Source organism: Oryx dammah, unplaced genomic scaffold (genome assembly GCF_014754425.2).
Source record: "Oryx dammah isolate SB20612 unplaced genomic scaffold, SCBI_Odam_1.1 HiC_scaffold_15, whole genome shotgun sequence".
NCBI lineage: Eukaryota > Metazoa > Chordata > Mammalia > Artiodactyla > Bovidae > Oryx > Oryx dammah.
Window position 1 is genome coordinate 27,937,862 of NW_024070199.1, and position 22,296 is coordinate 27,960,157.

Consider the following 22,296-nt stretch of genomic DNA (forward strand, 5'->3'; position numbering starts at 1 on the left):
TCCTGGATCACGCTCAGACTCATGTCCATTGAGTCAGTGATGCCATCCAACCATCTCATCCTCTGTCACCCCCTTCTCCTCTTGCCCTCAATCTTTCCTAGCATCAGGGTCTTTTCCAATGAGTGGCTATTCATATCAGGCGGTCAAGTATTGGAGCTTCAGCTTCAGTCCTTCCAGTGAATATTGAGGGTTGATTTCCTGTAAGACTGACTGTCTTGATCTCCCACCACCATTAGCTTTCACTATATCACTCTTTCTGCTTACTCATAACTGCATCTTACATAGGGCTCTCTGTAACTAGAATACTAGTGCATGGAGTCTCTATGTTCTCTTATCTTCACCTGCTTTATCATTAACATTTTTTTTGCATTCTTATGAGAAGAAACAGACTAGCCATTCTGGCCCAAGATCTCCATTTCCAATTCAATCACCTGGTTCAAGCAAGTGCTACCTGGTCAGAGAGGGTGATGGCAGCTCCACCCACACCAAATTGTTTCTCGAATCTTACTTTCCACAAAATGAAATGCCCCTAAAACAGTTCTTGAAGCCTCATTCCTATGTTTGTCCAGTTTTTTCTTGGCCTGAGATTCCCCCCAAGAGATCCAAAAGAGAAAGATGCAGCTCATGTTGCCAGCAGATTAGAAAACTCGAGTTAGTCTTCTCTTATTGCCATAACCCATGGACACAAGGAAAGTGCCAGGGCTAATCCAGAGAATCCTAGCCCAGAGCAGTGAGTATGAATGAGGATAAAGTGGTTGCAGAATTCCCAATACTGGTTTGGGATGATTTTGACACAAGTCTTTGCATTTCCATTCAGAATGGGATAAATAAAACAGACATTTATGTGATTAAAATAAGACTTGATAGTACTACATTACCTAAAGTTGGCTTCTCAGGTGGTTCAGACTGTAAGGAATCTGCCTGCCAATGTAGGAGACCCAGGTTTGATCCTTGGGTCGAAAAGGTCCCCTGGAGAAGGGAATGGCAACCCAGTACAGTATTCTTGCCTGGAGAATTCCATGGACAGAGAAACCTGGTGGGCTGCTGTCCATAGGGTCACAAAGAGTCGGACATGACTGAGTGACTAACGCTTTGCATTCCATATAGGACATAATGAATAACCAATTGAAATCCCAACAATATCCATGGCAGTACCATCATAAAAAAACCAAAACCCTGTAAATAGGGATTTGCAGAAATTCTGTCTGGGGCTCCATCGTTAATGATGGCTCCTCTTTTAACTACCTGTTGATTTTCTCACTCTCTGCCACTGGTTAGAAGAGGAGAACAAAATATAGGTTTGGCAAGAAAACATAAAGGGGATGGTGAGTTGAAGAATACTCAAAACTCCAGGAGAGATGCAGAACTAGACACCTTCGGGGAGGTTGCAGTAGCTTTTATGTTTGCAACAGATGAGCTCTGTTCTCTTGTCAAAACTTAAGAAGTTGATGTCTTCACAGTTGGCCTTACACGACAGTTTCGAATAAAAATACATACTCCGCCCTGAGGAGGTGAAAGAAAGGGAATACAACCATGATGACTCTGTTTTCTCCTACTGTATTCCTAGGAATCACCTCTCTTCAGACCTTCACTGACTTTTCTCTAGACCCTAGTGAGCTAAAAGACAGACTCTATTAATTACTGACCCAAAGAATGGATTTTATTTTCTAACTGAGAGGGGGACATTCACCTCTCCTTCACTCAATACTGTCTTAAAGAAAAGTCCGTCTTTGCAGAACCATCCCAACCTTACCCATCCGACTCACCCATGTGTTCTAATGACGAAAGGAGGCGATTGCCTCTAAGTGAGGGAGAGGTGGTTACTTCTCAGTTAATCTATGCCCAACACTACCTTTTTTGGTAAGGAAGTAAATGTTTTCAACAGCACATGTCTGTTTGTACTTCAGGGTGCAGGACATCATGGAGTCATAGCATATCCCGAGATGATATTGTTTACATTTGTAACACATCATTGGCTCTGCCAGACACAGAAAGAGGTGCTTATAGGATGCGGTTTTACGGTGAAGGCTCTCCAGGCTGGGGGGCTTCCCAACAGGAACTTACTACTGCCTAGTGCTTCCCAACTTTTCTTGGGACCCCGACTCCTTTGATAATCTTGTGAAAGCAAACTTGTACAGACAGGTTTAAATCAAACCCTGAATGTAATCTCAAGAGGTCAGAGTTCCCCTAAAAATTTATCTCTGGTCCCCAAGTAATGAGCCCCTTATCTAGCCTGATGATTTTGTTCAGTAATGGAGAAAAGGAAGCAAAGGCGGGGATTTTAGCTTCCTAACTTCATGAAATGGACTAAATTGGTAAGATCAGACTCCTAGGATTTTACAGTAAGAATGGATTACAGCTTTCTCAAAAGAGGGAGGGGGAGGTTTACCCCTAAAGTGTCACCAATAACCTTTTTACGGAGGACTTTAGCCGTGGTCGTACCTTTCATATGCACATAAAATTCACCTGTGAAAAGAAAAGTTTTTCTTATCATAGCTGCATATGCATCTGCCAAAGCCCCAAGAGCCAATTCTGGAAATTTCTCCTCCCCTAGCGCCTTCCTTTCTCTTAACCAGCAACCAGCCCTCCCTTTGCCTCCAGGACTTACCCTTACTCATGCAGACTACAATGACAATGGGCAGCAGAAACAGAACAGACATCCTGGGACTTTGGTCGTGTGCAGTTGCCTGTGGAAGGCACTGGTTGATCTCCATCTGTGTTCTGTCCTTGGGCTATTCTTCTAAATCATATAATCATAAAATTAGTATCTCAGTGTTCCCAGAAAGGACCAAAGCACGAACTGCAGTCCACTGCCCATAAACCATCTATTTTAAAATTCTCCTCTATAGCTAAGCCTTGTACTCTGCAAGGAAAGATAAGTCTCTTTGCCACATTTTAACCTTTTAAGACAGGGTTTGGATACTTTTATTCCTTTTAGCTCTTTTAGATAATCTCAGAATAATCAGATTTGTCATTGTCTCACTTAGACTGAGGCGGGTGCTTCAGTTCAGTTCAGTTCAGTTCAGTTCAGTGGCTCAGTCGTGTCCGACTCTTTGCGACCCCATGAATCGCAGCACGCCAGGCCTCCCTGTCCATCACCAACTCCCGGAGTTCACTCAGACTCACATCCATCGAGTCCGTGATGCCATCCAGCCATCTCATCCTCTGTCATCCCCTTCTTCTCCTGCCCCCAATCCCTCCCAGCATCAGAGTCTTTTCCAATGAGTCAACTCTTCGCATGAGGTGGCCAAAGTACTGGAGTTTCAGCTTCAGCATCATTCCCTCCAAAGAAATCCCAGGGTTGATCTCCTTCAGAATGGACTAGTTGGATCTCCTTGCAGTCCAAGGGACTCTCAAGAGTCTTCTCCAACACCACAGTTCAAAAGCATCAATTCTTCGTCGCTCAGCCTTCTTCACAGTCCAACTCTCACATCTATATGTGAATACTGGAAAAACCACAGCCTTGACTAGTTGGACCTTAGTTGGCAAAGTAATATCTCTGCTTTTGAATATGTTATCTAGGTTGATCATAACTTTTCTTCCAAGGAGTAAGCGTCTTTTAATTTCATGGCTGCAGTCACCATCTGCAGTGATTTTGGAGTCCAAAAAAATAAAGTCTGACACTGTTTCCACTGTTTCCCCATCTATTTCCCATGAAGTGATGGGACCGGATGCCATGATCTTAGTTTTCTGAATGTTGAGCTTTAAGCCAACTTTTTCACTCTCCTCTTTCACTTTCATCAAGAGGCTTTTTAGTTCCTCTTCACTTTGTGCCATAAGGGTAGTGTCATCTGCATATATGAGGTTATTGATATTTCTCCCGGCAATCTTGATTCCAGCTTGTGTTTCTTCCAGTCCAGCGTTTCTCATGATGTACTCTGCATAGAAGTTAAATAAGCAGGATGACAATATACAGCCTTGACGTCCTCCTTTTCCTATTTGGAACCAGTCTGTTGTTCCATGTCCAGTTCTAACTGTTGCTTCCTGACCTGCATACAGATTTCTCAAGAGGTAGGTCAGGTGGTCTGGTATTCCCATCTCTTTCAGAATTTTCCACCATTTATTGTGATCCACACAGTCAAAGGCTTTGGCATAGTCAATAAAGCAGAAGTAGATGTTTTTCTGGAACTCTCTTGCTTTTTCCATGATCCAGCGGATGTTGGCACTTTGATCTCTGGTTCCTCTGCTTTTTCTAAAACCAGCTTGAACATCAGGAAGTTCACGGTTCACATATTGCTGAAGCCTGGCTAGGAGAATTTTGAGCATTACTTTACTAGCGTGTGAGATGAGTGCAATTGTGTGGTAGTTTGAGCATTCTTTGGCACTGCCTTTCTTTGGGGTTGGAATGAAAACTGACCTTTTCCAGTCCTGTGGCCACTGCTGAGTTTTCCAAATTTGCTGGCATATTGAGTGCAGCACTTTCACAGCATCATCTTTCAGGATTTGAAATAGCTCGACTGGAATTCCATCACCTCCACTAGCTTTGTTCGTAGTGATGCTTTCTAAGGCCCACTTGACTTCACATTCCAGGATGTCTGGCTCTAGATGAGTGATCACACCATTGTGATTATCTGGGTCGTGAAGATGTTTTTTGTACAGTTCTTCTGTGTATTCTTGCCATCTCTTCTTAATATCTTCTGCTTCTGTTCAGTTCAGTACAGTTCAGTCGCTCAGTCGTGTTCAACTCTTTGCGACCCCATGAATCGCAGCACGCCAGGTTTCCCTTGGACTGCTTCTGTTATGTTCATACCATTTCTGTCCTTTATCGAGCCCATCTTTGCATGGGTGCTTCAGTCATATCCAACTCTTTGCGGCCCTGTGGACTGTAGCCCACCAGGCTTTTCTGTCCATTGGATTCTCCAGGCAAGAATACTGGAGTGGGTCTCTGTGCCCTCCTCCAGGGGATCTTCCTGATATAGGGATCGAACCCCGCGTCTCTTTTGTCTCCCGCATTGGCCGTCAGGTTCTTTACCACTAGTACCACCTGGGAAGCCCTAGACTGAGGCACCAGGAATTAAATCCAGGATTTCAGGTATGGTCTGAATGTGAGGGAAACACTGAAGTGTCCCTGCTGTGGTGTAGCAAAGGGAAGTTTCAGGAGAAGGAGAGATGTGCCTACTTTGCCTTCAGGTGTTATTAATTAATTGATATCTTTTTAAAAAGTAAATATTTTCTACACACATACCAAATGCCAGTATTATAAAAAGAGAAGATACCAAGCAAATCAGGCCACAAATCTGTAGCATCACAAAGGTTAGAGGCTAGTTCAGGTGAACACAAGTACATCAGCCACAGTTGACTTGGAGGCCTAGATAAAGGACATTCAAATTTGACTGCGTGACCAGGGAAGGTGTCCCTGAAGACAGGATACTTGTGCAGGATTCTGAAAGCTAGTGATGTGCTATTAATAGCTAGAATAAGTGAATAGGGTCGATGTTGTTGTTTAGTGACTGGTCTTGTCTGACCCTTTATGACCCCATGAACTGCAGCACACCAGGCCTCCCTTCACTATCTCCCAGAGTTTTCTCAAACTCATGTCCATTGAGTCAGTGATGCCATGTACCCATCCCATCTTCTGTCATCTCCTTCTCCTCCTGCCCTCAATCTTTCCCACCATCAGGGTCTTTTCCAATTAGTCGACTCTTTGCATCAAGTGGCCAAAGTATTGGAGTTTCAGCTTCAGCATCAGTCCTTCCGATGAATATTCAGGTTTGGTTTCTTTTAGGATTGGCTGATTTGATCTCCTTGCAGTCCAAGGGACTCTCAAGAGTCTTCTCCAGCACCACAATGGGGTGGTGAATAAGGACAGGTACCCAAAGGCACAGCAAGTGTCGAAGTGCAGAGATATCAAGCAACTTGCCGCATGGGGATGAGAGCTGGTCATGTGGTTCTGGAGACATGGGTGAGCAAGAAACTCAGAGAGATGCATCTTGCTGGAGGTGATGGCAGGTAAGCAGAGAGAGGGGCTGCAGCAGACAATTCTCGGTGCTTGCTACTGAGACTACTTAGTCCCATGCACACAAAGTGGGATTTCTTGCTCACTATTACAATTGCAAGATGTCAATGAAAAGCATCATTTTTCCCAGCACTGGAAAAGACATTAAAGTACCACTCTTCTGTACTGATACTGGATTCTAGAAAGGACATCTTCCTTTTTCCCAGGATCAAGTTTGGTACACATGTGGGTTCAGATCCTGGCCCTGCTCCTTGCCAATATTGTGACTCTGGGTATGTTACCAACGTTGAGAATGAATTTTCATCATAAGATTGGTGTTAGTAGTATATTCAAGTTTGCACGGAGGCCTTGGAAACTATCAAACATGAATCCCTTGTGCAGGGCTTAAAACTTCAGGAGCAGCCTGGGTCCTTTTGCTAGGGTAGGTGTCAGAAACTTTAGTCAAAAGGAGCCACGTGTGGGAAAGGGCACCTGGCCAGGAAAGGTGGTGATGGAGTGGCTGTGGCTGTGGTTTTGGAATTCAAGGGTCAAGAGCTGTGAAGATGATAATTGGGAGCATCATGTCATATGTTGTTTCATCAAGTCTTCCCTTGGGCTTTGGGTGTTGGAAAAGATGGAAAGACTGACAGCTTCTTCTGGAATGAACTTTGAAGACACCATCAGTTGCTGAACAAACTGTTTAATTTGCTTTGGGTGGGTTAGCAGCTAGGAACTAATTGAGTTCTGATTCATTGAAGACTGCATGAGAACTGGGTCCATTCTCACAACTCGAGCTTGAGGTCACCCACATGCTGATGATGCCCAGTTTTACATCTCTACCTCTGACCTCTATTTTGAGTTCCAGATTCACATCCACAAATATCCATTCTACTTTAGAAGGCCCACAGATACCACAGTACACTGTTTCCACGAGAAAATTTGATGGGTGAGGGATGAGATGTAAGATCAGAGAACCTAGTGCGTGGGTGGCATTGCAAAATTCTACAGTCCTAACTGAAAATAGGAAAGAGGTTCCAAACTCAGTGGGGCTTTCAGAAAATATCTGCCAGAGGGCACCTTGAAGGCAGTAGCATAGAAATTGGGCAAACCCTCGGTGGTGTAACCTAGAATTTCTTCTTCCTTTGCTTTGATTCTAGAGTCACTCTCTTTAAAGATAGAGAAGAGGAAACAGGTGGCCCATAAAGGCTCAGAAGGTTGCCTTCTTGATAAGCCTTTGAAAAGTCCTGAAAAATGCTATCCCAGTTTCTCACATCTTCTTCTGAAAGATGGAAGATAGAAAACTGGATTCATAGACTTCACAAAGTTGACTTCGATTCTAGAATCAATTATTTTCAAAGGAACAGACTCATGTTAAAAGAGATGGACTCAACACTGTGCTCATTTAAAAGGTACATCATAAATTTCATGGCACTTGAGCTAAGGCTTGATTTCACCCAATTGTTACCTGTCATCTAAAAATGTCATACTTGAGACATTTTGGAGAACATACTGTTCCTACAGCTAAAGAACATGTCATTAAATGAGTTCCTGATAGAAGATTCCTATTATCTCTAGCCAAAGTACCATAAGTGCACTGATGGGTCAGTGAACTGTCAGAGACTGACAGTGCCTGAACCAGTCATAGTTTTCCAATGGTTTACCCATGGTGAACCTTACCTGAGTTAATTTTTGTAGAGACAGATCCCTAAAGCATGTGGGCCAAACTGGCCAGATACACAATATAAATTTGCAAAAGATCAAGCCATGTGATAATCCTAGAGACCATTTCACAGCCCTACAAAGTAAATATCTCCTGGCCTTGGGAAACAGATTTCTGGTAAAATGGAAGTTGTGGGCTGAGAATCAGAAGTTCTAATCGGAAGTCCCAGCTTAGTCATGCATGATCCCGTCTTTTCACTTCTTTACTCTTCTTTTGCTCACCCAAAAGGCATGGAGCTAGGTGAGCTTTCTTTGATCTTATTTGTTGCCCTGCTCTCATACATGAAACTGTGCTTGGCCTATAAAAGTGCTCAATGAATATTAGTTGAATGTATGAACAAACCTCCAAGAGGCATTCAATCAAAATGGTTAAAGGTATGGCTTCTGGAACTAGAAGATCTTGCTCTGAATCCTGGCACTATAAGTCACTAGATATGTGATCTTGGGAAAGATACTGGACCTCACCAGGCCGTAGCTTCCTCCTCTGTGAAATTAGGATAAGAATAATAACTACATTAATAATAATTATTATGATGAATAGTATATGTATATATGTGTATATATATATATACACACATACAAAAAAAAAGTTAACTTCATGTAAATGCCAACATTGTTTAACTACCATCCTCTGTGATGGGTGGAGAAAGCAGGAAACTGCAGCACCCAGAGCTGACTGTGGGCCTGGTTCCCCTCAGGCATGAATAATCCCTGCCCTGTGATGAAGAGCGAGGCTTCCTCTTGTAGCCTACAGGCCTATGTGTGCCGCCCCTGGCTTTTTTTCTTCCTGTGTGAGGAACTTCTCTGTCAAGATGGACAGACACTTCTTGTTGCTTTTATTCCTCCTCAGCTGCCCCGTGGGTGAGTCAAGAGACTTGAGGAGGGGGGTCCAGAGCCAGGATCGAGGGGACTCCCTGGGACACTCTGTATGTGTGGGTGGTGTCCGGGCTGGGCTAGGTCTTGACTATATTTATATAGGAGGGGAAGCCAGCCTTTAGAGTGCTCCCTGGGCCTCCACGCCAACTTGTCTGACCTTTATATCATTCTACCATTCCCCACCAAGGGCTCAAGCCTCTATGGCTGCCCCTTCGTAGGGCTCCCCTACCAGTCTATCCCTACCATTCCCCATAATCAAAACTCTTAGCAAGGTCTCCCTCAGTACATCCTTCCTATATATAAACCTGTGCCCTATTTGCTGAAGGAGCTGGTCAGTCTACAGTGAATAATTTCATAGTTGGCTTTAGTGACATCAAGGGTTTTGATACCCTTACCAGGGATTTTTATATTCAACAAGTGATTCTAGGAAAGAAAATACTGGAGGCACTGGGATCAGACAGATTAACAAATAATTCAGTCACTGTCTTAAATTCTCTGGTTGCTCATCTGGGAAATGGGGAAATACCTAGTTACAAGGCTTTTGTGAGAATTAAATCAGATAATAAGGAAAGAGAACATGGCCCAAACGAGATGCTCAAGAAATGATACTTTCTCATATAGGTGTATTAAGGACTGTTTTTTGAAATTAAACTTTATTTCAATCAGTTCACCCCACAGTACCACAGAAAGTGGCACTGATTATGGTATATAATTCAGGAGGCTTTCACAAAGATTCAGTTTCAAGTTCAAAACAGACTATATCACCGAACCATATCTAAGCGATGAATGTCAGAAATCCCATCAGAGTAATGGGTCAAACACTTTAAAGCATTCAGCCTTATTATCCCACTCTATCTACACTGCTGCCAAGTAAACCAGGTTAACATGAACAGAATCATCCTTAAGCCGGAAAATCCATGCCATAGAGGCTAAATCTTTGCTCAAAGTTACCAGGTTAAAGGGGCTTCCCTGGTGGCTCAGATGGTAAAGAATCTGCCTTCAGTTCAATCCCTGGGTTGGGATGATCCTCTGGAAAAGGGAATGGCTACCCACTCCAGTTTTCTTGCGTGGAGAATTCCATGGACAGAGGTGCCTGGAAAGCTATAGTCCATGGGGTCACAAAAGAGTCAGACCCTTCACTTTCACTAGGTTAAAAGGGCTAAATTGGGGGTCAGAATCCTTTTACTCTCACAATGACATTTTTTGGGGCGTGGAGTTGGTGAGAGCTCAAATTGCTTACTCCCTGATCCCAACCACCCCCCAGCCCTCTCCCAGGTCTAGATAGGTCTAGTTTCTTCTAAGTCTCTGTGTTTTTTCTAAGTCTCTAGTTTCTTCTAAGTCTCTCCCCTGGCCTTACATCAGCTCTGTGCTCTCCAGCAGTGACACCACTGAGATGCATAACCTGCCACCTTCGTACCCAGACGGATCGCTGTAGAAGAGGCTTTGGCGTCTGTGTTGCTAGGAATTATGAGAAATGCATGATCTTAAAGATCTTCCAGCGTAAGTTAGAGGGTCCGGGGAGGTGCTGTGAGATTCCTAGAAAATTCTTAGGAGAGCAAATTTCTATCTCAGGCCAAGGTCAATTCAAGAGAGGAACCAAAGTGCCACATATCCCTGGGTACGGGACCCTGTGCCTGCAGACTGAAGGGGACTTGGGGAAACGAGCCAGGAGGAAGAAACATGAGTACAGAGGGTTGAGGTTTTCCAGGGAACTTAGGCAAATAACTCCTGCAGGGGACCCGTGATGTCTTCATCTCCCTGCCTGAGTCCCCTTGGGAAGTACAAGATGGGAAGCTGACCCCAAACCTACCCCCGATGCCCTATTAAATCTTTACAGACAGGACTAGTGCCACGTGTGACTTGGCTTTAACGAACTTAGATCGCTGGCTGATTTTTCTATGGTTCCTTCTTATTACAGATGGCACCCTCCAGTTATCGTATCTGGTGTGTCAGAGATTCTGCAGAGATCTGACATACAATTTCCAGGGTCGAATTTACGTTCACAAATGCTGCAACTACAATTATTGTAACTTCAAAACGCTGAAATACTTCTACTCCTGAGTTCTCCCTTTAGAATGTTACCAATAAGTCTCTGCCTTCACAGTTGGCCTGCCCTGGCTTTTCTGCCCTGTCTGTTCTGGAGGGACCCCAGCCCTCTCTGTAACTCAGTGTTATTCTTGCTATTGCCTCAAGCTTGCTTTCTACCTCAGTCAGAGGATTACTATCCTGAACAACAGAATTCTCCCATTACAAGAACTGGCATTTCTGTACTTCAAGAAGCTTACCCTCAGAAGCCCAGTAGAAAGTTTTAAAATAAGACCATTCTAGATCCTGGTGGATTATCTTAGCTAGTGGAGGTGGACTAGAAATTCTTCAGCTGAAAATTCACAAAAGTTTTTGTCTGAAACTCACATCATGATTATAGTTAAGCAGAAATAGCAAAAAAAAAAAAAAAAAAAGCAGATGCTGGACACTTGAGATTTTCCTCTGTGGACAAAAATTATTGTCCCCAGTGGACAATGTCCACCTCACACTCAGTCATGATTTTCTTGGCATTTACGAAGTGTCTCTATATACAGTGTTAGTAGGGAACAGCAAATAAAGGACTTCTTGCCTCTGTAGCATTCACAGCTCACATACAGCCACTTCTAGGCCTGGCAAGATGTGTGTTCAAGATACATGGCGACTCTCATTTCTTCCTCTTCCTCTCCTAGTCTTTCTCAATTCCTTTCCTCTTTTGCTACCCACCTCCACTCTGACTCACCAGCTACCCACACCATTGCTACACAAATTCTCCTTCCTCTGAATACCCAAGTCACTTTATAGGTACTTTTTTTTTTCTCTTCCTCACAAAAAGGAATCATTTCTGTTTGTCTAATTTGCCCTAGAATGTTATAAATCACAGCAAGAACACCTTGTCTTACTCATCTCTAGTTGTCTTTAGCTGGCCAATTAGACTTCACTGGGTTTCAAAGAGCTTCCAGTAAAGCTGATGGAATTTTTCTTGTCCATTTGTTTATCATGGCTTTTTGGTTTTTTACTTATTTTGTTGAGTGTACTCCCTAGCAGACATGAACGTTCATTCCAGTGCCAACATACCATGTATCTTCCTCAAAGAAATTATGAAAAGGACATTTCTGATTATGGAACCCTCCAGTATTCAAATACATTAACTTAAAACAACTTTTTTTTTTAATGGGATTCTTCCAAAACTCATCACTTACTTCAATATTCAAAATTAAAGCTATTATTATATCAAAGCCTTACAAAACAGGCCTGAAAGTTTAGAAAGGGTAATCTGGCCCAACACTTGGAAATATCTGAAGGCAGACATTTTCCTAGTTTTAACAATGTCAGGATTAATTATATAAGTTTTGTTGCTCTCAGATTTATCTATGCAATATAAAGTTTCCCTTCAATTGTGCATCTAACAGCTTTAGCTCCTACTGATTATTATCAGCGAGATCCATCATTCATTATGAGATGAATAATAATCTTCTTTTTGTAATATTTATTTTTAACTGATTGATGATTGCTTTATAAAATTAGTTTGATTTCTGTCACACATCAACATGAATTAACCATAGGTATGCATATGTCCCCTCCCTCTTGAATCTCCCTCCCACTTCTGGCAATTATCTTCTTAATTGAAGTATAATTCATGTACAATAAAATGCACATATTTTAAGTATAGAGTTTGATGTGATTTGATAAGCAGATAAACCTATATAACCACTATCCCAATTAAGACATGGAACATTTTCGTCATTCCTGTAAGTTTCTTCAAGTAACAATCTACTCCCAAAAGTATTATTCTAACTTCCATCACCATAGAACTAATTTTATCTGTTCTTGAACTTATTATAAAGACAATTATACAGAAAATACTGTCTTGAGTCTAGTTTCAATCACCCACCATAATATTTTTAAGACTCATGTGTGTTTTCACTTATACCAAAGGTTTGTTCTTTTTCTCCCATTGTGTACATACACTGGGCTTCCTTGGTGGCTTAGACAGTAAAGAATCCACCTGCAATGTGGGAGACCTGGGTTCAATCCCTGGGTTGGGACGATCTCCTGGAAGAGGGCATGGCAACTCACTCCAGTATTCTTGCCTGGAGAATCCCCATGGACAGAGGACCCTGGCAGGCTATAATCTAAGGAGTCGCCAAGAGTTGGACACAACTGAGTGACTAAGCACAGCATAGCACATACATACACTACAATTTATTAAATCAATTCTCTTATTGATGGACATGAGTTGTTTTCAGCTTTGGGCTATTGTAAATAAATCTGCTACGAACATTCTCATATGAGCCGTTTTTAAAATTTGTATCACATAAGAATTTTGGCAGTCATACACACTCATCTCTCTTGGGTAGGTAATTAAAAAGTATGAGTCACAGGGTAGGCATATCCATAGCTTAAAAAGAAACAACCAAAATAGTTTAGCAAAGTGGTGATACTAATATAGAATAAACTGTGAAAAATTCTGAAAGAGATGGGAATACCAGACCACCTGACCTGCCTCTTGAGAAATCTGTATGCAGGTCAGGAAGCAACAGTTAGAACTGGACATAGAACAACAGACTGGCTCCAAATAGGAAAAGGAGTATGTCAAGGCTGTATATTGTCACCCTGCTTATTTAACTTATATGTAGAGTACATCATGAGAAACGCTGGACTGGAAGAAACACAAGCTGGAATCAAGATTGCCGGGAGAAATATCAATAACCTCAGATATGCAGATGACACCACCCTTATGGCAGAAAGTGAAGAGGAGCTAAAAAGCCTCTTGATGAAAGTGAAAGAGGAGAGTGAAAAAGTTGGTTTAAACCTCAACATTCAGAAAACGAAGATCATGGCATCCAGTCCCATCACTTCATGGGAAATAGATGGGGAAACAGTGGAGACAGTGTCAGAGTTTATTTTGGGGGGCTCCAAAATCACTGCAGATGGTGATTGCAGCCATGAAATTAAAAGATGCTTACTCCTTGGAAGAAAAGTTATGACCAACCTAGATAACATATTCAAGAGCAGAGACATTACTTTGCTGACTAAGGTCCGTCTAGTCAAGGCTATGGTTTTTCCTGTGGTCATGTATGGATGTGAGAGTTGGACTGTGAAGAAGGCTGAGCGCCGAAGAATTGATGTTTTTGAACTGTGGTGTTGGAGAAGACTCTTGAGAGTCCCTTGGACTGCAAGGAGATCCAACCAGTCCATTCTGAAGATCAACCCTGGGATTTCTTTGGAAGGAATGATGCTAAAGCTAAAGCTCCAGTACTTTGGCCACCTCATGAGAAGAGTTGACTCATTGGAAAAGACTCTGATGCTGGGAGGGATTGGGGGCAGGAGGAGAAGGGGACGACAGAGGAAGATGGCTGGATGGTATCACGGACTCGATGGACGTGAGTCTGAGTGAACTCCGGGAGTTGGTGATGGCCAGGGAGGCCTGGCTTGCTGCGATTCATGGGATCGCAAAGAGTTGGACATGACTGATCGACTGAACTGAACTGAACCAGTACTGTATGAGAATTCCACTTACTCTAGGTAAGAAAATAATTCATTCATGTTTCCTGCTAATAATTTCTTGGATTAAGTTAACCTTTTGATTACCCATTTGGAATTTATCCTTGTAAGAAATTGATCCTAGTTACTATATTTCCATGTGACTAGCCAATTAACCCAACAATATTTATGTAAAAGTTTGTCTTTTTCTCAACTAATTTGATATGCCTCTTTCCATTAGCACTTAACACTCTGGGTTCTCTACTCAGTTAAAATTTTCTACACATTACTTCTACCTCACAGTATACACAAAAAGCAAATTCAAACTTTTTGGATTGTAGGTCTAAAGTGAAAAGTAAAGCAATAAAACTTCCAGAAGAAAGCATAGCATGTACTAATAACTTTGGAATAGGCTAAAGGTTACTTAAACATCACCTAAACAGCAAAACCATTTTTAAGAATTGATAAGTTAGATTTCATTAAAATGCACAATGTTGGTTCATCAAAATGTATCATTCAGTTCAGTTCAGTCACTCAGTCGTGTCCGACTCTTTGCGACCCCATGAATCGCAGCAAGCCAAGCCTCCCTGTTCATCACCATCTCTCAGAGTTCACTCAGACTCACGTCCATCGAGTCAGTGATGCCATCCAGCCATCTCGTCCTCGGTCGTCCCCTTCTCCTCCTCCCCCAATCCCTCCCAGCATCAGAGTTTTTTCCAATGAGTCAACTCGTCTCATGAGGTGGCCAAAATACTGGAGTTTCAGCTTTAGCATCATTCTTTCCAAAGAAATCCTAGGGCTGATCATTAAGAGAGTAAAAAGAGGAGTTAAAGACTTGGTTATGATATTTGCAATACTGATATCCTATATAGAATTTGTATAAAGAACACAAAAAAACTTATAGCTTTCCTAGTTAAAAAAAAAAAAGCTAAGGAAATTCATCATAACTAGATCTGACTTGCAAGAAATACAGAAAGGAGTTAGTTAATACAAGGTGAAATAAAAATATGCTAATTAAAGACATGAAGACATATGGAAACATATAACACATTGGTACAGGTAAATATACAGTCAGAAAACTAATAGTGCTCGCTTTGGCAGCACATATACTAAAATTGGAACGATACAGAGAATATTAGCATGGCCCCTGCACAAGGATGACATGCAAATTTGTGAAGCATTCCATATTTTTACACTTTCTAACACCATACACAAAAATAAACTCAAAATGGATTAAAGATCTAAACGTAAGACCAGAAACTATAAACCTCCTAGAGGAGAACATTGGCAAAACATTCTCCGATATAGATCACAGCAGGATCCTCTATGACCCACCTCCCAGAATACTGGAAATAAAAGCAAAAATAAACAAATGGGACCTAATTAAAATTAAAAGCTTCTGCACAACAAAGAAAACTATAAGCAAGGTGAAAAAGCCTTTGGAATGGGAGAAAATAATAGCAAATGAAGCAACTGACAAACAACTAATCTCAAAAATATACAAGCAATTCCTGCAGCTCAATTCTAGAAAAATAAATGACCCAATCAAAAAATGGGCCAAAGAACTAAGTAGACATTTCTCCAAAGAAGACATACAGATGGCTAACAAACACATGAAAAGATGCTCTACATCACTCATTATCAGAGAAATGCAAATCAAAACCACAATGAGGTACCATCTCATGCAGGTCAGAATGACTGCGATCCAAAAGTCTACAAGCAATAAATGCTGGAGAGGGTGTGGAGAAAAGGGAACCCTCTTACAGTGTTGGTGGGAATGCAAACTAGTACAGCCACTATGGAGAACAGTGTGGAGATTCCTTAAAAAAACTGGAAATAGAACTGCCTTATGATCTAGCAATCCCAGTGCTGGGCACACACACCGAGGAAACCAGAATTGAAAGAAACACGTGTACCCCAGTGTTCATCGCAGCACCGTTTACAATAGCCAGGACATGGAAGCAACCTAGATGTCCATCAGCAGATGAATGGATAAGAAAGCTGTGGTACATATACACAATGGAGTATTACTCAGCCATTAAAAAGAATACATTTGAATCAGTTCTAATGAGATGGATGAAACTGGAGCCGATTATAGAGTGAAGTAAGCCAGAAAGAAAAATACCAATACAGTATACTAACGCATATATATGGAATTTAAAAAAGTGGTAACGATAACCCTGTATGTGAGACAGCAAAAGAGTCACAGTTGTATAGAGCAGTCTTTTGGACTCTGTGGGAGAGGGCGAGGGTGGGATGATTTGGGAGATTGGCATTGAAACATGTATAATATCATATAAGAAACGAATCGCCAGTCTAGGTTCGATGCAGGATACAGGATGCTTGGGGCTGGTGCACTGGGATGACCCATAGGGATGGTACGGGGAGGGAGGTGGGAGGGAAGTTCAGGATGGGGAACATGTGTACACTCGAGGCGGATTCATGTTGATGTATGGCAAAACCAATACAATATTGTAAAGTAAAAAAATAATAAATAAATAAAATAAAATCTGAAAAAAAGAGAAAACTCGAATAGCATGGTTTGTTAACCACTGAACTATACTACAAAGATCAAAAGAAAAAGCATTAAAAATAATTTAGCTACTATCATTTGCTAATGAATGTGTGTGTGTGTGTGTGCGCGCGCTCAGTTGTGTCTGACTCTGTGACCACATGGAGTGAGTCCATGCAATTTTCCAGACAAGAATACTGGAGTGGGTTGCCATTTCCTACTCCAGGGAATCTTCCCAACCCAGGGATCGAACCCAAGTCTCTTGTGTCTCTTGCATTGGCAAGCAGATTCTTTACCACTGTGCCACCTGGGGAGCACAATATAAAGAGAGAAAATAATGACTTCAAAATATAAAAGGACGAAGTAAAAGGGTGAAACTTTCGTAGATAATAAAAATTAAGTTGTTATCAACTTGAACTAAATTGCTTTACCTATGAGATGTAAGACTCCTGGTGGAGGGGAAGTTGGAAGAATGGAGTCAAAATGTACAACCTTCCAGTTACAAGATGAATAGCTACTAGGGATGTAATGTAATGTAATGAGGGTAAAAGAGCTGGCTTAAAACTAAATATTAAAAAGAACCAAGATCATGGCATCCGGCTCCATTACTTCATGGCAAATACAAGGGGAAAGGTGGAAGAAGTGACAGATTTCCTCTTCTTGGGCTCTAAAATCACCGTGAACAGTGACTGCAGCCATGAAATCAGAAGACGTTTGCCTTTTGGCAGGAAAACTATGACAAACCTAGACAGTGTGTTGAAAAGCAGAAACATTACTCTGCTGACAAAGGTCTGTATAGTCAAGGCTATGGTCTTCCCAGTGGTCATGTATGGATGTGAGAGCTGGACTGTAAAGAAGGCGGAGGGCCGAAAAACTGATGCCTTCTAACTGTGGTGCTGAAGACTTCCTGAGAATCCCTTGGACAGCAAGGAGATCAAACCAGTCAATCTTAAGAGAAATCAATCCTGAATACTCATTGGAAGGACTGATACTGAAGCTGAAACTCCAGTATTTTGGTCACCTGATTCGAACAGCTGACTCATTGGAAAAGTCCCTGATGCTGGGAAAGATTGAGGGCAGGAGGAATAGAGGGCATTAGAGAATGATGAGATGGCTGGATGGCATCACCGATGCAATGGACATGAACTTGAGCAAACTTCCAGAGATGGTGAGGGACAGAGAGGCCTGGCATGCTGCAGTTCATGGGGTCATAAAGAGTTGGACACAACTGGGCAACTGAACAACAACAACTGTATCTTCATGCTATCCTTTCACTGTTTATTGCAGGTTCTTTTACAATTTTCTTTCTTTCGTAATCTATGCACTGATTCTTGCTCCTTTTTCATTTAGAGAAAACATTTCTTTTAAGGGAAGTTTAGCATTGCTGAATTCTTTTAGGTTTTGCTTATCTGAGAAACAGCTTCTCTCTCATTCTCTCTTAAATAATAATCTTTCTGGGTAGAGCCTGCTAGGTTGCACATTCTTCTCCTTTTGTACTTTGAATATATTATGCTGCTCCTTTCTGACCTGCATAGAGTCTGCAGTCAGGTGATGCCTTGTAGGGATTCCCCTGTATATAACTGTTTCTCTTGTTGTCTTTAGGATTCTCTCTTCCACTTTTGCCAGTTTCATTATGATATGTCTTGGTATGGGTCTGTTTGGATTCATTTTGCTTTGGGACCCTCTGGACTTCCAGGTGGTACAGTAGTAAAGAATCTGCCTGCCAATGCAGGAGATGCTTGCCTTCCAGGTCAGGAAAATCCACTGGAGTAGGAAATGGCAACCCATTTCAGTATTCTTGCGTGGGAAATTCCATGAACAGAGGGGGAGAATGGCAGGCTATCATCCAGGGGGTTGCAAAGAGCCACACAGATCAAGCATGCATGCACATGCTTCCTGTACCTGGATATATTTCCTTCGTTAGGTTTGGAAAGGTTTCAGCCATAATGTTCTCAAGTACATTTTTTACTCCTTTTTCTCTCTCTTCTTCTGAAAAGCCTATAATGCATGTGGATGTTGGCACCTTGTATATTATCCCATGGATCTCATATGTTGCTTCATTTTTTTTTTTTTCATTAGTTTTTCTGCTGTTCTGACTGGGTGATTTCCACTATTCTATCTTTTATCTCACCACATTCATGTGTTTTTCTCTGTCATTTATTCAGCTATTGATTGTTTCTAAATTTTTTTTTCTATCTCAGAAATAGCATTATCTATTATTGATTGTGTCTTTGTATAGTTTTTTGTTAAAATTATCTGTGTCTATATCACTACTCTTTCTTAATTCAGTTAGCATTTTTATTACTAACATTTAAAAAATATTTACTTTATATCAGAGGAGAGTTGATGAACAATGTTGTGTTAGTTTCAGCTGTAGAGCAGAGTGATTCAGTTACACATGTATATGTACCTATTATTTTTCAAATTCATTTCCCATTTAGATTGTTACAGAGTATTGAGCCAAGTATTCCTTGTGCTATACAGTAGGTCTTTGTTGGTTATCTGTTTTAAATACAGTCGTGTATATATGTATATATGTCAGTCCCAGACTCCCAATCTATCCCTTTCTTCCCACCCTCTCCCCTTGGTAACCATAAGTTTGTTCATTAAGACTGTGAGTCTGTTTCTATTCTGTAAATAAGTTTGCTTGTATCTTTTTTTTTTTTAATTTCACATATAAGTGATACATACGGTATTTGTCTTTCTCTGACTTATTTCATTTAGTGTAACAATCTTCAGGTCCATCATGTTGCTATAAATGGCATCATATCATTCTTTCTAATGGCTGAGTAACATTCCACTGAATGTATGTACCACATCTTTATCCATTCATCTGTCAATAGACATTTAGGCTGGTTTCATGTCTTGGCCATTGGAAACAGCACTACAGGAAACCCCGGGGGTGCACGTATCCTTTTGAGCCCTGTTTTTTCTCAGGTATATGCCTAGGAGTGGGATCGCAGGGTCACGTGGTCGTGCTTCCCTGGTGGCTCAGAGGTTAAAGCATCTGCCTGCAACGCGGGAGACCTGGGTTTGATATCTGGGTTGGGAAGATCCCCTGGAGAAGGAACTGGCAATCCACTGCAGTATTCTTGCCTGGAGAGTCCCATGGACGGAGGAGCCTGGTGGGCTACAGTTCACGGGGTCGCAGAGTGGGACGCGACTTCACTTTCACTTTCACGGTCGCTCTATTTTAGCTTTCTAAGGAATCTCTGTACAGTTCTCCCTGTACCAACTTACGTTCCCACCAAAAGTGTAGGAATGTTCCCTTTTCTCCACACCCTGTCCAGCAGTTATTGTTTGTAGAGTTATCGATGAAGGCCGTTCCTGCTGGTGTGAGGTGATATCTCATTGTAGTCTTGATTTGCATTTCGTAGTAATTAGTGATGTTGAACATCTTTTCATGTGCCACTTGGCCATCTGCATAACTTCTTTGGAGAAATGTCTATTTAGCTCTTCTGCCCATTTTTGAGATTGGCTTGTTTGTTTTTTTGATATTGAGAGCAGGAACTGTGTAAATTTTGAAAATTAATCCCCTGTCAGCCACGTGATTTGCAAATATTTTCTCCCATTCTGTAGATTGTCTTTTCATTTTGCTTATGGTTTCCTTTGCTGTGAAAAACTTTTGAGTTCAATTAGGTCCCATTTTTTTATTTTTTAAATTTCTGTTACTCTAGGAGATGGACTGAAAAATGTATTGCTGAGATTTATGTCAAAGAGTGGTCTGCCAACATTTTCCTCGAACAGTTTTATAGTATACTTAGGTCTTTAATTCATTTTGAGTTTATTTTTGTGTATGATATTGAAGAATGTTCTAAAAAATTTTATTTTTTACATGTAGCTATTCAATTTTCCAGCACTATATTTTATACTTAAAAAAAAAAAAACTTTTTATTTTGTATTGGGTATAGCCAAGTTTTCAAACTGTAGTGCTGGAGGACTCTTGAGGGTCCCTTGGACTGCAAGGAGATCAAACCAGTCAGTCCTAAAGGAAATCAACCCCGAATATTCATTGCAAGGATTGATGCTGAAGCTGAAGCTCCAATACTTTGGCTAGCTGATGCGAAGAGTTGACTCACTGGAAAAGACCCTGATGCTGGTAAAGATTGAAGGCAGTAGGAGAAGGGGGTGAACAAGGATGAGATAGTTGGATGGCATCACCTACTCGAGGGACATGAGTCTGAGCAAACTCTGGGAGATAGTGAAGGACAGGGAAGCCTGGCATGCTGCAGTCCATGGGGTCACAAAGAGTAGGACACGACTTAGGGACTGAAAAACAACAAACAACAGCCAATTAGGAAACAATGTTGTGATACTTTTAGATGAAGAGTAAAGGGACTCAGCCACAGATATACATGTATCCATTCTCCCCCAAATTCCCCTCCCATCCAGCTTACCACACAACACTGAGCAGAGTTCCATGTGCTATACAGTAGGTCCTTGCTGGTTATCCATTGTAAACATCGTAGTGTATACATGTCTGTGGAGGAGCTGGAAGGCTTTGAGCAAATACTGAAAATGTATTTGCTCCACTGTTAATGAAGGTTGGAAGCTGGAACGAGCATAACAAAGGGTTATGAGCGTTCACTGAGTGCCTGAGGCTGGGAACGGATATCGAAGGGTTATACACCCAGCCTTGAGGCATTCGAAGGCTTCCTTCTGACCACCTGTTTCTGAGAGCAAGGACTGTTGTTTCATGATAAGACTCCCTTTAGAGTTTTCGCCAAAGCTATGTTATGGCTTGGGTGGTAGGAACTGTGTTTTATGCTTAAATGCTTTGATGTTTATCTGAAATAGCTACGTGCAAGTCTGTCTTATGTTGTATTCCCTGAAAATTATAAAACTACACAATTGGATAAAAAACTTTGTCAGTCCACTAGAGGCTGTCCCTGAGTGTCCTTTTCAGAGTGCAGTTCTCCGAGCCTTGCACATGTCAATCCCAAACTCCCTAACTATCCTTTCCACCAGCAACCCTAAGTTCGTTCTCTAAGTCTGCCGGCAGCATTTTTTTTTAAAATTTATTTTTTATTGAAGTACAGTTGGTTTACATTGCTCTGTTAGTTTCAGGTATACAGGAACGTGAATCAGTTATACATATATTCACTTTTTAAGATTCTTTTCTTATATCAGTCATTACAGAGGGTTAGGCTCAAGCTGGCTGTGTTCCCTTTAAGTCTGTATCTTTTCTTCTTGTAGGGCTTTTGGCCCAAAGGAGGGGCTGTGCTGAAGCAAACGAGGCTCGTGTGCTTATGGAAGTCTGCTGTGTTGCCTGTGTAGGCATCCACAGTTCTGCCTGGACACAGCCCAAGGTCACACTTTCTTCTGTTTTGGTCATCCCAGACCCAGGGCGAAGTTGTGGCTTGGAGTGAAAGAAGCTAGAGCATGCACTAGGCTGGAACTGGGGAAAGAGGTATTAGGGTTGTAGGAATTGAAGTGACTGTGCTGCTGTCAGAGGTGTGAGCTGTCTACTTGATGCTGATGGAGTAAACACCAGCCCTGGCCACTAGCGCCACATGGACCACACCCCAGGCTCTAGGCTGCCTCTGTATCCCTCGACTGAATCTTTCCGCAGCCTGGCAGCCCTAGATCTTGTGTCTGCCCTAGATCCTGTGCTCAGCTGTGGCATGGAGCCAGCAGGACCAGTGGATTCACCCAACTCAGACTGGTAAGCATGGCCAGGTGGCAGCCACTAAGGCAAACCTCTCTCAATACTATCTGTGAGCAAGCCAGCACCTGCACACTCCCT

General features: G+C 41.8%; 2 protein-coding genes and 1 non-coding gene across 3 annotated transcripts; 2 read left to right on the forward strand and 1 right to left on the reverse strand.

Annotated features, from left to right (window-relative positions):
• Positions 1–1,366: 1,366 nt before the first annotated feature.
• Positions 1,367–2,660, reverse strand: PATE2 (prostate and testis expressed 2). The gene is made up of 4 exons (XM_040256571.1): positions 2,609–2,660; positions 2,404–2,466; positions 1,853–1,978; positions 1,367–1,503 (listed from the first exon to the last, which is right to left on the reverse strand). The coding sequence occupies exons 1-4, from the start codon at positions 2,658–2,660 to the stop codon at positions 1,367–1,369; spliced, it is 378 nt and encodes a 125-aa protein (XP_040112505.1).
• Positions 2,661–7,885: 5,225 nt separating this feature from the next.
• Positions 7,886–10,591, forward strand: PATE3 (prostate and testis expressed 3). The gene is made up of 3 exons (XM_040256572.1): positions 7,886–7,895; positions 9,893–10,030; positions 10,449–10,591. The coding sequence occupies exons 1-3, from the start codon at positions 7,886–7,888 to the stop codon at positions 10,589–10,591; spliced, it is 291 nt and encodes a 96-aa protein (XP_040112506.1).
• A 4,532-nt stretch (positions 10,592–15,123) lies between these two features.
• On the forward strand, positions 15,124–15,230 carry LOC120874898. Its single transcript, XR_005723739.1, has one exon. It is a non-coding gene; the product is annotated as a U6 spliceosomal RNA (small nuclear RNA).
• Positions 15,231–22,296: the final 7,066 nt, after the last annotated feature.

Excerpts from the sequence above, each read along its gene's own strand:
- PATE3 (XM_040256572.1), top strand. Across the intron at positions 10,031-10,448 it reads GATCTTAAAGATCTTCCAGC|ATGGCACCCTCCAGTTATCG; the intron begins GTAAGTTAGAGG and ends TTCTTATTACAG.
- PATE2 (XM_040256571.1), bottom strand. The coding sequence starts at position 2,660 with ATGTCTGTTCTGTTTCTGCTGCCCATTGTCATTGTAGTCTGCATGAGT. Across the intron at positions 2,467-2,608 it reads TGTAGTCTGCATGAGTAAGG|GTGAATTTTATGTGCATATG; the intron begins GTAAGTCCTGGA and ends TTCTTTTCACAG. Across the intron at positions 1,979-2,403 it reads CCTCCGTAAAAAGGTTATTG|AGCCAATGATGTGTTACAAA; the intron begins GTGACACTTTAG and ends TGTGTCTGGCAG.